The 11807-nt window shown below is 43.0% G+C and overlaps 2 protein-coding genes across 2 annotated transcripts; one reads left to right on the forward strand and one right to left on the reverse strand.

The window, feature by feature from the left end:
* Positions 1-502: 502 nt before the first annotated feature.
* On the reverse strand, positions 503-6192 carry LOC27208698. The gene is made up of 2 exons (XM_044923193.1): positions 5533-6192; positions 503-1188 (listed from the first exon to the last, which is right to left on the reverse strand). The coding sequence occupies exons 1-2, from the start codon at positions 5561-5563 to the stop codon at positions 743-745; spliced, it is 477 nt and encodes a 158-aa protein (XP_044779128.1). The 5' UTR covers positions 5564-6192; the 3' UTR covers positions 503-742.
* Positions 6193-8031: 1839 nt separating this feature from the next.
* On the forward strand, positions 8032-10639 carry LOC123327038. The gene is made up of 3 exons (XM_044923395.1): positions 8032-8229; positions 8294-8523; positions 10510-10639. Exons 1-3 carry the CDS (start codon positions 8128-8130, stop codon positions 10637-10639), a joined length of 462 nt encoding a protein of 153 aa, XP_044779330.1. The 5' UTR covers positions 8032-8127.
* Positions 10640-11807: the final 1168 nt, after the last annotated feature.

The following is an 11807-nucleotide window of genomic DNA, read 5'->3' on the forward strand; positions in this document are numbered from 1 at the left end:
AAATATATTTATACGCTTATATATTTATAAATGTATAAATATATATTTTAAAAGATTAAGTTGTCACAACGCAAGCCAATTTTATTGCTTCCTTAAATAATTTACGGCGTGTTGAAAAATGCATGAAGAGACCAGCTAAAATATTTAATGAGTATATTAAATGCGGTTTCATGACACAGAGATTTATGGCCGTAACAAAAAATTGTGTGAACCTAATTGTTAATTTTGACTTAAGTCAAATGAAAGGCTTTCTGTGTATGATACTTCAAAAACTATATGTGTATATGCTTAATACAAGTTTTTAATTGAGCCTTCTTATCTATAACCTTTAATATTTGTCTTAGAAAAATACTTTAATTCATAATATAATAACATGGCTGCATAATAATTGCCGCTCGTTGAAGTTTGAATCAGCTGTTCATCCATCTGGTCCCACGTTCAAAAGCAACAGGTTGCGTGCCAAAAAACTTTCCCAGACACCCAGTAAAATTCGAAAGTGTTTTTTAACTTTATATCGGGCATTTATTGAAGTATTTATATTTAAATTATGTATTTCTTAGTAGAGATATTTAAAAAAGTGTAAAACCATATAACAAAGTGCTACGTGTATTAAAGTGTATTAAAAGTGTTTCACATCCCACGTTGCTCGTGCTATCTCGTGTTACGTATACTGAAGGTATACCGGATAGGATACACTCAGGATACATTCAGTATACGTTTACGAGGTCGCACAGAATCGCCATTATCCAAAAGTGCTGAAAATTATGCCGTGTCGCGGATCTAGATGCAGATAAAGATGAAACCAAATACAGATGTGAAGATTTATATTTTCATTTGTAGATCGAAATCGGACACGCGGCGTTGTTGACCCGACGATTGCACGGCCGCAACTGAAAGGAGCAGACAGGAAAAGCAGAAAAGCAAGCCGGCGTGTCCTCGTAATTGTCGTTTCCTTTCGGCCCGTTCGCTCGTGTCTCGCTCGCACTCGTGTGCGACCGATTTTACAAGCGTTTTCCTCACTTCCGGTCGTCCTGTGTCTTGTGTTCGGTGGTTGCTGCTGTCCGGCTGATTTTTCAACAGGGATGGGGTTCGAAAATCGAAAATGATTGCGATAACCACAGACGTTTAGCCAGCACTTGTCACATAAGACGTGTCCTTCTATTCCGCCATATATGGATGTCCTTGGTCCTGGAAAATATCATGGAAAGGAGAGCGAAAAGAAAACAGTAAGTTCAAGAAGTTACGACAACGCACAAAGTTTCCAGATACCTCTGGCATTAATATTCCCAGCCCCAGCTCAACTATTTCGCCAATCGCGATAATCACCCTTTGTTGCCTTCCATTACCCACCTGCCCCATCCGCCAGGAGCTCCTACTTGCGCCCTCGAGCACGTCCTTTCGTTTAATCCCTAACAAGAAAGGGGCGGTCGGCCATCCAACCCAACTCACACAAAGTCTGGGAAATACGGCGGAAGACTGGGAGTGAGGTTGAGAGGTTCGCAGCCAACCAGGCAACTCTCTGGCAATCTAATGCCCAAGATAAAATTCAAAATTTATAATATTGCACAGTTTGCCCGATATAAAACGTAAACTTATGGCTTTCGTGGAGTACGTGCCATATTTTTCTATGTGTATGTGCCCAAGTCTCAGCCACTATATATTTGCCTATGTCAGTGCCCGCCTGTGTGTGAGAGTCCTGGCTCCTGTTTCTGTGCTACTTCCTTTTTTCTGCCCAACCCTTGCCAGCAAAGAGTCATGAGCTCGTTATGCCTGTGAGATTTCATTTGTGTGCCGTGGCAACCCCCGAAAACAGTGGTTCAATAACAAACTTTCCATAGAAAATTCAATAGAAAAATAAATTTCAATAAATTACATAAAAAATAGTTTTTAAATACTCATAAGTAACATCTGTTGTTAAACTGTTTAAATCCTAGCTGAAGCTAAAATGTTACAGTTGAGTTCTTAACGTAAATAACTATTAACCTAAGTAAGAATACATAAATTTGATCCAACTGATGTTTTCCTTTTGGTATTTATATTATTATTAAGAATTCTTATATATTATTGAATAAAATCGTGTACCGTTTTTATGTAAAATTTGTACTACCTAATCCAACTGTGCCTAGGCCCGTGTCTTTATGTCTCTGCATGCTCTGACCGCCAGTTTTCGGATGGGCTTGTCGGGCGTTGGGGGAGGGTGATGTTAGGGCGGTGTTCGATGTGGGGAGGGCGTACACACAGAACGGCCGTTACAACCATAAATATCATTTTTTTATTGGCACAACCCTAAATGGCGGCATTTGGCGAAGCAAATTCCAATGCAAAACGCCGACTCCCAGCGGACGGACAGTGGGATGTGGAACAGACGGCCGCCCGCCCGCATAACGAGCGTCGAGGGCGGACTTGGTGGCAGGTTATTTTGGGGATAGTCAAGATACTCGAGACCTGGACTCCCCTAAGAATGTGCGACAATTTGGCGAGCCAACGAGCCGAGGGATGCTCGACCATTGCCAGAAATCCTAGTTCGCCAAATCGCCCGATATCAAGGTACGTGACTTTATGGCAAATCGTTGCCATCCCGGCCAAAGGTGCCAAAATGCTGGAATTGGAGCTGCAGATGAGTCCTCTGCGGCAAGTGGTGTTAAATGCACGCTCCACTGGGCGGGACCAAAAACACCAAGGAAAACAGGACATACAAAAGCGTCGCGGGAGAACGGAAACAATTGCTTGGAATTACAGACGCCATTGCGCCATTGTTGCCAGCAGACGCATTCCGCATCCCAGCCCCTCTTGCGGTTATACCTGCCATGGACCACAAGCAGGAGCAGTCGTCACCATCAACGCTTTCAGTTGATTGTTTCCACGCTCCACAGCTCATCCTCATCCCGAGCCAGTCCACACCCACGCATGGAAGCCGTGCACATTTCTAAACTTTTCTGGGAGCATTCACCACCTCTGGGGCGCAGTTTCCAAATGAGTTTTCATTTCTTTTCCACCTTTTTATTTTGTCTTCTCAATTATTCTGCTCTGTTCTATTTCATTCTTTTCCCTCCGTGAAGTATATTTCTTTATCGCCCATCGGGGATTATGTCCCAGGAATTGAAGTTTAATTTAGTTTTCAAATTTGCTTCACCTCGAATTGACTTTGCGGCGAGACCAAGAACGTTTTAAATTCTGGTCTCGGCTTTAAAAAGGAAATATATTGACAATTATTAAAAAGGACGTGCTTTTTCTGTAATTTAAGGCAAAGAGAATGTATTTCATATGATTTAAATCAAACTAGTTTTTAAATTTGTATAGTGCACTTTTTAAATATGGTTTGCATATTAACTATAAGATGTAAAAGCGATTGAATATAGGTCAGAATAAAGACCTAAAATAGATCGGGCACATTTTAGTTCGGTGTTCTATTTATTCTAAATCCCACATTTGTATCCTGAAAGTCATAAAATTATTTCAACAAATGTCATTCCCTTTTTCATAGAGCCTGCTTCAAAACTATTTGCTGGAAATTCTAATTTAAATTTCTGAATGCTCACGTTCAATGTCTGGCAAATGTGCTCGGTGCGGTTTCTATAAAATTCTCGAGCCACAGCCGGTGGACAGAGATGTTTGGAATCGGGCGGAGGGTCTGGGTTTTGGTGGAACCGGGCTATATTGCCGTCAATGACTTGCAAACAAAATTAGAAAAGAAAACCCGAGCGGTGGGTAGCATATGCTGCTGAGTGCGCTCCGGCATCAAAATGACTACACAAACTTTTCAAATTAGATTTCACACCCAAACTAAACACGAGGCGATGGCGATGGCGACAGCCACGCCAGCGAAAAAGTCGAGGGTGTTGGAGGAGTGAAATGCCAGAGACAGAGACTGGAAACCAGACTTGGACCCTGTTGAGTTGAGGTTGAAGATGGCCACGACACTTGCGCACAGAGTCAGCCACTGTATTTTAGTTTATTTTGTTTTATTAAAACGACTAATGGCCGTCCAAGTGGGTGGTTGGGCTGGATGTGAAAGCACAAAGCGACGCCCAGAAATGGACACAATTAGTGTGCAATTTATGCTCCATGGAGCAGCAGCTGCCATAACGATTGCCTCTTGTCTGAGCTGCAATTTGAATGGCCAAATTAGAGGACCCCGCAGACCGACCGTCTGTCTGCCGGCAATTTATGCATTCAAAGTCGAAGCGGCGACGACCAAGGTTCAAGTCGAGCTCGACAATTTGATAATATTCGCAAGGCCAGACCGACCGGGGGCATTAATTTAATGTTCGGGGCGTTAGCCACACATGTAAATTCCTCCTCGCATCTTTGGCATTTCTGCAGCCTCATTAGGCCGCGGGGCAATGGTCAAAATGTACAAAATAATCGAATAACAACCCCCGACATTCAGACAATGTCAATGGCTGTACATATTATAAGACAGACAGATTTTATTTTCATATATTATCGGAAAGGAAAATTGGTGTTTCATAGTCTGGTAAACGTATGCATTTTATGCCTTAAATTTAGGAATTCACACATTCTTTTAATTAAAATCGACAAAAAGAAAGGAAGAGGTACAATCGCTTATTACATTGGTATTCCCAGAAAGGTAATCAATTAGAGTTCGCTTAGGCGAGTGAAGACTGTTTCCCTCTGCATATGTTGCATGTGCCATCTTTGATGCTTCACGCCTGCATCTGTTCGCATAGAACGAAATCCCGAATATCGCAATCAAAACTCGGATAAATGGGGATAAAAACAGCGGGCTGTTTGCCATTTGGCAGCCATTGTCTCAGGGGGTGGGTCTTCATGCGTGTGTGTGTGAGTCTGAGACTCAAAACCCAAAAACCGCCCCTGGCGAATGCGTTCGTGTAGGTGAGAGTGCTTAATTATGCGTTTGGCAGTCGTAAAACTAAACTTTATGGCTGTCGTCTGCTCTGCCATTGCTGGTGCTGTTTGTAACTGATCTGAGTTCAGGGAACGACCTCTGAATTCGAATTTCGAACCTTTTGGCCACAGAGGCTGATGCCCAAAGTCGGGGCCCTTCCTGATTGATTTATACGCATGTGAAAAATGCAGCTCCGTAACTGGCGCACCGCTCGTAAAATCTGTCTGTCCAGGCAGGCTGATTTGATTTAGTGCCGCTAATAAGTAGCCAGGTGGCAGTTTGACCGATTTCTGGTCGAATACTGGATGCGCAGACATATTGCGCATACGCCCCATTCGCCATGGAACCAGGGAGGGGAAAATGGCTGAGTGCGAGGTTCTCGAAATTCTTGGAACTTGAGGCCAAGTCAATGGTAATAAATACTTTCAGCTAGTCGTTATGCCTAATAAATTTGTTTTTAACCAATCATCACAGATTCACAAGAGAAAAGTATAAATAAGTGGTCTACTAACAATATATAGGAAACCTGCTCCAGATATTAACCCATTTGATTAATAAATATGCCATTTGATTAATAAATTAGCTTAATGTTTAATTTGAAAGTAAGCCTGGTTAATTTGAAATTCATTACTATAATTGTAAAGGAAACATTTATGACTTACCAGCTTTTCCAGTTGACTGAGTCTTAGTCATTGTCCACTCCTCAGCGTCAAGAAACCTGCTAAGTGATAACGAAAAGAAGGCCAAATCATGCGGAAAGCAATATTAATCCAATAAAAATCGATTACCCCAGTGAGTGGCGATAGGAAAAGTGCCATAAATAACCTGCCCCACTGAATGCACACTGAATCTGAATGCTGGAAGCCGGCAACAGCGAAGCGGGTGGAATGTGCAAATGAAAATCATTATTATCGCCCACGATGATGAGCATCATGATGGTCTGTCTCATCAGACTTTTGTCGTAGCACAGCATTTATTGCTGTCGGCTTTCCGGGCCCTCAGGTCCCGGTTCCTCAAAGCCTCCAAAACCCAAAATACCCCAATTTGCCCCCCGTAAGGGCAGTTTGTAGCTGTCTGTCTGGCAGTCAGTCATTCGGAGCAATTGTTTCATTCATGGACCCGCCAAAATAGACGAGAGGCGTTTATCATCATCCGAGACATGTTTCGTCTCTTTCTCTGCTGCTTGTGCCCTCTCTTTCTGCCGCTGCGTAGGCTTTTCTATGGGATGAGTGTGTGTGTGAGCAAAACAAACCATAAATGTGCGTGGAAGACGAAAGACGAAAAAGAAACGAGAGAATCCAAGTTTTTGTCGTAGCGGCGAGACCCCCCTTTAACCAGCAACCCCCACCCTTATCCCCCTCCCCTAACCCCTTCATGACCATAAGTCAATGTCAATGGCACGCACACAAATACACTATACATATTTGCTTTCTGGGACAGTCGAAAAAGTTGTCGTCGTGTTGAATTTCTGGGCCGATTTTCCACGTTTAATGGGACCGTGACATGCCATGTTTGCCAGAAAATTTGTTATTTGGTGTTTATGGCGGCGTTTAAACGTTAGGGTTTCATTCACTTTTATCTGCAAAATGAGATGGAATAGATGGGGAATACTTGAAACTGGTTTGCAAGTGCAGGCTGCCATCCACACACACGCACACAGATACTCACCCACACAGAAACGAACTGCAGCGATAAAAGATACAAAATGCAAACCAGTTCCGCGATGAGATTTAATGGGGAAACAAACAAACGAACAAAATCACAACTTATATTGTAAATAAAATTTAAATAAGTAATTAAATAAACACTGGGCACACTGAGCTATCACTCTTTCTCTACAGATTCACTTAGATAGTTGTAGTTTTATTTTTAGCTGATGGCCTTTTTGCGGTTGTTTGCTTTCCAACGTTTTGCGTTCATTTGAAGCCGTTGCCCGACGATTTCTTGCACGCCGCTCGGTCTCTCAAACGCCGGCAGCGACGTCGACATTGACGCCGGCGGCGCTGCCGCCGTATCTGTGCGTATCTCACAGATATCGTAGCCCCAGTACAGTAGAGTATCTGTGTGAGGAGTATCTGTGAGGGGTTTCTGCTCGAAAGTATTGGTGTACCGTTCATGCGCAACTCACACGCACGTGCTTCGAAATTTCCCTGGGGCGCGCACACACACACGCCCAGTCGAAATCTAACCTCTTTGGTACTTTTTGGCCAAGCCAGTAACGCTTACTGAATCGAAATCGGGAAATTTCGAAATATAGCCATCGAAATATCCCCACCACGTGCTTGGGCCTTTGTTTTGCTTTTGTGCTTTTCCGGCTGCAAAAAAGCTCTCCAGTCCCAGCTGCCTTAGCTTTTTGTTGTTGCTGTCTGGTTGGGGAGGTTGTAAGTATATAACCCCGCCCACTTTTCCAACCGGGTATCCAATCCATTTATGAGCCTCTTTCGCTGTTGTTGCAATTAACGACCATTTGAATTATATTTGCGCTCGTAAACTTTACAAGAACTCTTCGTCGGTCTGCCCCGGAAAATAAGAAGAAAAGCCAGCAGCGTGGCGGCCTTTTCTCATTTCTCCCCATTCATTTCGAACGTAGACAGCAGAAATTTTTACGACTTTTCTGCACAATGCGCAAATACAACGACAGTGGACCAATCGACCCCATTCCCCCGTCCCAGCCATGCCCCTTCACCTTTGCATTCCACTCTGACTTGGATCAGAACTGGCCCTGGGGATTTTATTGTGGGTTTTCCCATTTCATAAATCGTTTGTTGATAACACACTTCGGCACTTGACTTATATTAAAAATTCTTGTTCAAAAGAATTTGGGAAACCAGCCCAACACTGAGTTTAACTCGAATGAGATTAAATCTAAGGTTCTTAAAAAATTATATAAATACTGACTATTTTTTTGTTATTTTATATTAGTATTTAATAGTATCGTGGTCATTTATCTTACATAAGCATGTGTATCATGTTTGGTATGCGCTTAAAAACACTTCATGAATATTCCTCATGAAATACTGTCAAAAGTATCCTTAAAGATTTAGTATACTCTTTAATAAGTTCATACGATATCCTACCATATAATAACGTTGCGCCCAAGTTATGCCAACAACTATTTGCTTGGTATTCTGGGCAGTTGCAATTTAGAACTCTCAGATAATTGTTGCCTTGGTATGGGTGCCTGCTGTTCACCTCTCAGTAGATAATTAACAACCCTTAGCTGTGCGCAGCCCTTGCACCCTTACCTCGCTATCTGAATGTATCTGTGTGTGTGCATCGATGCGCTTACCCCTAATTGCAATGCCATAAAAAGTGCAATTCCAGCGAAGGACAACCACCGAAGCAGAAACGAGAGAGAGGTGAGCGCAGCAGAGGAAGGCTCTTGGCATTTTGCCATTACATTGCAACCATGATTACGATTAGAACTGGCATTGTCTTGCCACCAGACGGCAGGATGTAGGACTCAGTACCGGGACGCAGCACCCAGAACTATCAGCAGCAGCAACGGAGAGCGATATGCCAGGGGGTTGGGGAGGGATCAAATTATGCGAAACTGCATTTTCACTTTTCGCATCGCCAAACCCGGCCATTTGCACCATAAGGCCAACTGGTGGAGATGGCCGAGCTGCAGCTGCTCCGGGTTCCTCTTGGTCGTAAGTATCCTGGCTGCCAGCAAGCATCATTTTCTGCATGCAAATTCCCTCGTCTTGATATATCGAAAATCTCGAGAAGTGCAGCCAATCAACTGGAAATTGCCAAGCTTCAAGTTAAGAGCCTTGCACGCTCCCCAAGCATTAGAATTGATAACAGATTCAAAAGCGACAAGACCAGACACAGCTGCAACCGCAACAAATATTAAAGTTAAGACGGCTTAAATTATAGCAAAGTTTAAAGAAGAATCAGGATCCACACACCTAGCAGTCGCAGTATATATCAGCTTCCATAAAATTATTAGCAATTATCAAGAACGGGAGAAATACCAATCTGAAAAAGAATATCAACCATAGTATGATCAAAACAAAAAATATTATACTTCCCTATACAATAGCAATACCGATATAACCATTTATACAGAAGCAACAAAGCCAGGAGCAACTTCACAAAGCAGCCACCAGAGGAAACAATAATAAGCAAGACACAAAGACCATATCGGCAGAGTAGCAGCAAACTTATCAACTAAAGGCAATGCAGCAACAAAGGCAACATCGCTTAAAGTCTAAACTGCAGTCAGATAAATAAAACCATTGAAACTTGGGCTAAGCCAGCAACAAAAGACGCTTCATCAACAATAGGCCATTTCTAAAAAGCAGCAACATGAGACACGTCTGCAACAACAACAGGTACAACAGCAACATCTTTCGATGTTTAAATTGCAGCAGAGATAAGCAGGAACTTAAGTTAAACCAACCACAAATACACTGCAGCAACAATGGACAATTTATAAACAGCAGCAGCTGCAGCAACATCAGTTACAACAGCCACTACAGCAGCAACAACATCGTGTTACAACAGCAGCAGCTTTCCAAGCAACATCCAAAGACGACAGCAACATCAGCAATCGCGACGGCAAATGCGGGCGTTAAGCGGTGCGAGCGGACCGCCGCCGCCCGACTGTCGGCGGTTTCTCGGAGCTAGTGCTTTGGGGCGCGTGGGCGTGGCACTTGGGAAGCAGCATAGTGTGCACCCTGTTGCGCCCACGGCAGATGGATCTCTCTGATCTGCTCGCACACCGGTTAGGCTGCCGTTAGGGCGAGCGAAAGCAGGCTAGTGCGGCCATTTTGGTGGGAGCGAGACGGCTAGTGGCGCAGCGCAGGCGTCGACTGCGACGGCAACGTCAGCGGCGACTGCAACTTATGCCGCTTCTGCTGCTTTTGCTGAGCGGTCAGCGTTGGAGACTTTTTGAGGGATCTGTGTGCCGGAATCTTGGGGCTCCAGAGAAAACCACAGAAGGAAAAAGTAATGCGAGTGGTCGCCGGGGGAGAACTCATTCCGCCGATGAGCAAAACGCTTTGAGTGAAACTCAGACCAAGGTCTCCGGAGGAAAAGGCGCTCCTTAAACCTGCAACACACTGTCGGAATTGATTTTCCAAGCTCGACATCTTCGCTTTTTATTATTAAAATAGAGAAAACGAATTTCAACTGGGGACTTGTCGTTGGGCGCACCTGACGACCTGCAAAGGCAGCTGGTTTGGTTAGAATTGGGTTCAATTAGTTGCCACCAAATGGGAAACCCCGTAATTCCCATTTAAAATCACGAAATTAAAATTGTTTCTGCACTTCTTTCATTTAAGTGAAGGGGAGTGTGAATTATAAAATGTGGGCTAATTCGAAATTCAATTAGAAATACAAGAGCTTGAAAAAGATGTATTTAATACGACCTTTAAATAATTCTAATTACTAACCCGAGCATTTGAAAAAAATTTGCTTAAAATTAATGTTTTTTCTTAAGTAGATTAAAATATTTTTTAATGTTTTGATTGAATTCTTGTGGAAATTCATTTTAATGAATGCGACAATTATATATTAATGAATTATACCGCCTTGACTTTAATTTTACCCAAATCGGAAAATCAATTATGTGCGCTTAAAAACGACCGAAAAAACAAATTTAATATATGGTTCCTCTCTTTTCTTTCCAGGTCTGCGTCTTCGCGTGTGTGTGTGTGTGTTTTTATAACATTTGTGGATTACGCCTATAAAAACTACACTTCACCGCGGAGCCAGCGAAGTGGGCACCAGCTACAACAAAGGGTTGGTAAACTAATTTAAATATTTGCCTTTTATTGCCATTTGATATTAATATGAATTTGAGCGGAGTCGGAGATTAAATCAAAGATGCATAAATCTTGCACAGTTTTAAATAAATTCGCTTTATGGCTCGCCCAGCCACCGAAGTCGTAAAATCTTTTGTCTAAGCGAGGAAACCAAAGTCAAAACCTAATTGCATAATGATTTAATCCCGGCCAATGGCTCCAGTGCATGAATCGATCATAATCCGGCTCGGGCAATCCATTAAAATATCTCGCATAATCGCTTTAAAAAGCCATTAACATGGCCATAAGTACGAGCCGTCGGGTTTTACCCAATACCGAAATTTTGAGTGCGCGGGTTCCGATTTTAAGCTCAACTTCGGCGGGCATTAAATGGGAATTCTTCACGAAAGTATGCATAAAACTTTACGAGGCATGCCTTTGTTTTCGCTTTTGTTGCCATCGATTTTATGATTTAATTTGTCAACTGCTCTGCGAATGGCTTCAAAATGGTCACTCGAAGAGCAATGGTGACCGCATAAATATGATTTCCAGCGACCGCTGCTGCTCTGCCGCCCAGAAATTGCACGATTTGTGCAGTTTTCATTGCGTTTCGATTACGGATGATGCCATAAAGTGTATTCGTTATTGCCATTAGTCGCTCGTAAATTGGCTAACGAATGTGTCGTCTCGACCCCGGCCGAAATGTCCCCCCTCCACCACCTGAGCAGCCCACCTTGCCGTCAAAAGTTGCAGAGTTCCGACCTCTTGATTGGCGGAGCCTTCACTCGAATATCCGCCACAATTTCCAACCAAGAAGATACGGACAGAGACGTTATTCCAGTTTTTAATCTGCTCGATTGGTCGGCAGCGGGCGTTCGGACCGGGAGAATCCGACATCGCCATCGGATTGCGAAGGCGAGGTAATTAATATATTGCATTAAATGCTCGTAATCACGCATTTTTATTGGGGATCTCAAGAAACACACACAAAAGCATCAACAAATGGATAAGTCCGCGTGGCATTAGGGCGATGCACTTCAGACGTATGTTTGATAAGTTGGGTAACCACTGATTACTTATTTCGTTTCTTGATCAAAGAAGTATTAAAGATAACTATATATATAGTCGCCTGCTGTTGAATATTGACCGATTATCAAAATATTGGTTACATTTTTGTTTCAGGG

This window comes from Drosophila simulans, chromosome 3R, assembly GCF_016746395.2.
Source record: "Drosophila simulans strain w501 chromosome 3R, Prin_Dsim_3.1, whole genome shotgun sequence".
Taxonomy (NCBI): domain Eukaryota; kingdom Metazoa; phylum Arthropoda; class Insecta; order Diptera; family Drosophilidae; genus Drosophila; species Drosophila simulans.

Excerpts from the sequence above, each read along its gene's own strand:
- LOC27208698 (XM_044923193.1), bottom strand. The coding sequence starts at position 5,563 with ATGACTAAGACTCAGTCAACTGGAAAAGCTG. Across the intron at positions 1,189-5,532 it reads TCAGTCAACTGGAAAAGCTG|GACCAAGGACATCCATATAT; the intron begins GTAAGTCATAAA and ends GATATTTTCCAG.
- LOC123327038 (XM_044923395.1), top strand. The coding sequence starts at position 8,128 with ATGTATCTGTGTGTGTGCATCGATGCGCTTACCCCTAATTGCAATGCC. Across the intron at positions 8,230-8,293 it reads GAAGCAGAAACGAGAGAGAG|AACTGGCATTGTCTTGCCAC; the intron begins GTGAGCGCAGCA and ends GATTACGATTAG. Across the intron at positions 8,524-10,509 it reads GCTCCGGGTTCCTCTTGGTC|GTCTGCGTCTTCGCGTGTGT; the intron begins GTAAGTATCCTG and ends TTTTCTTTCCAG.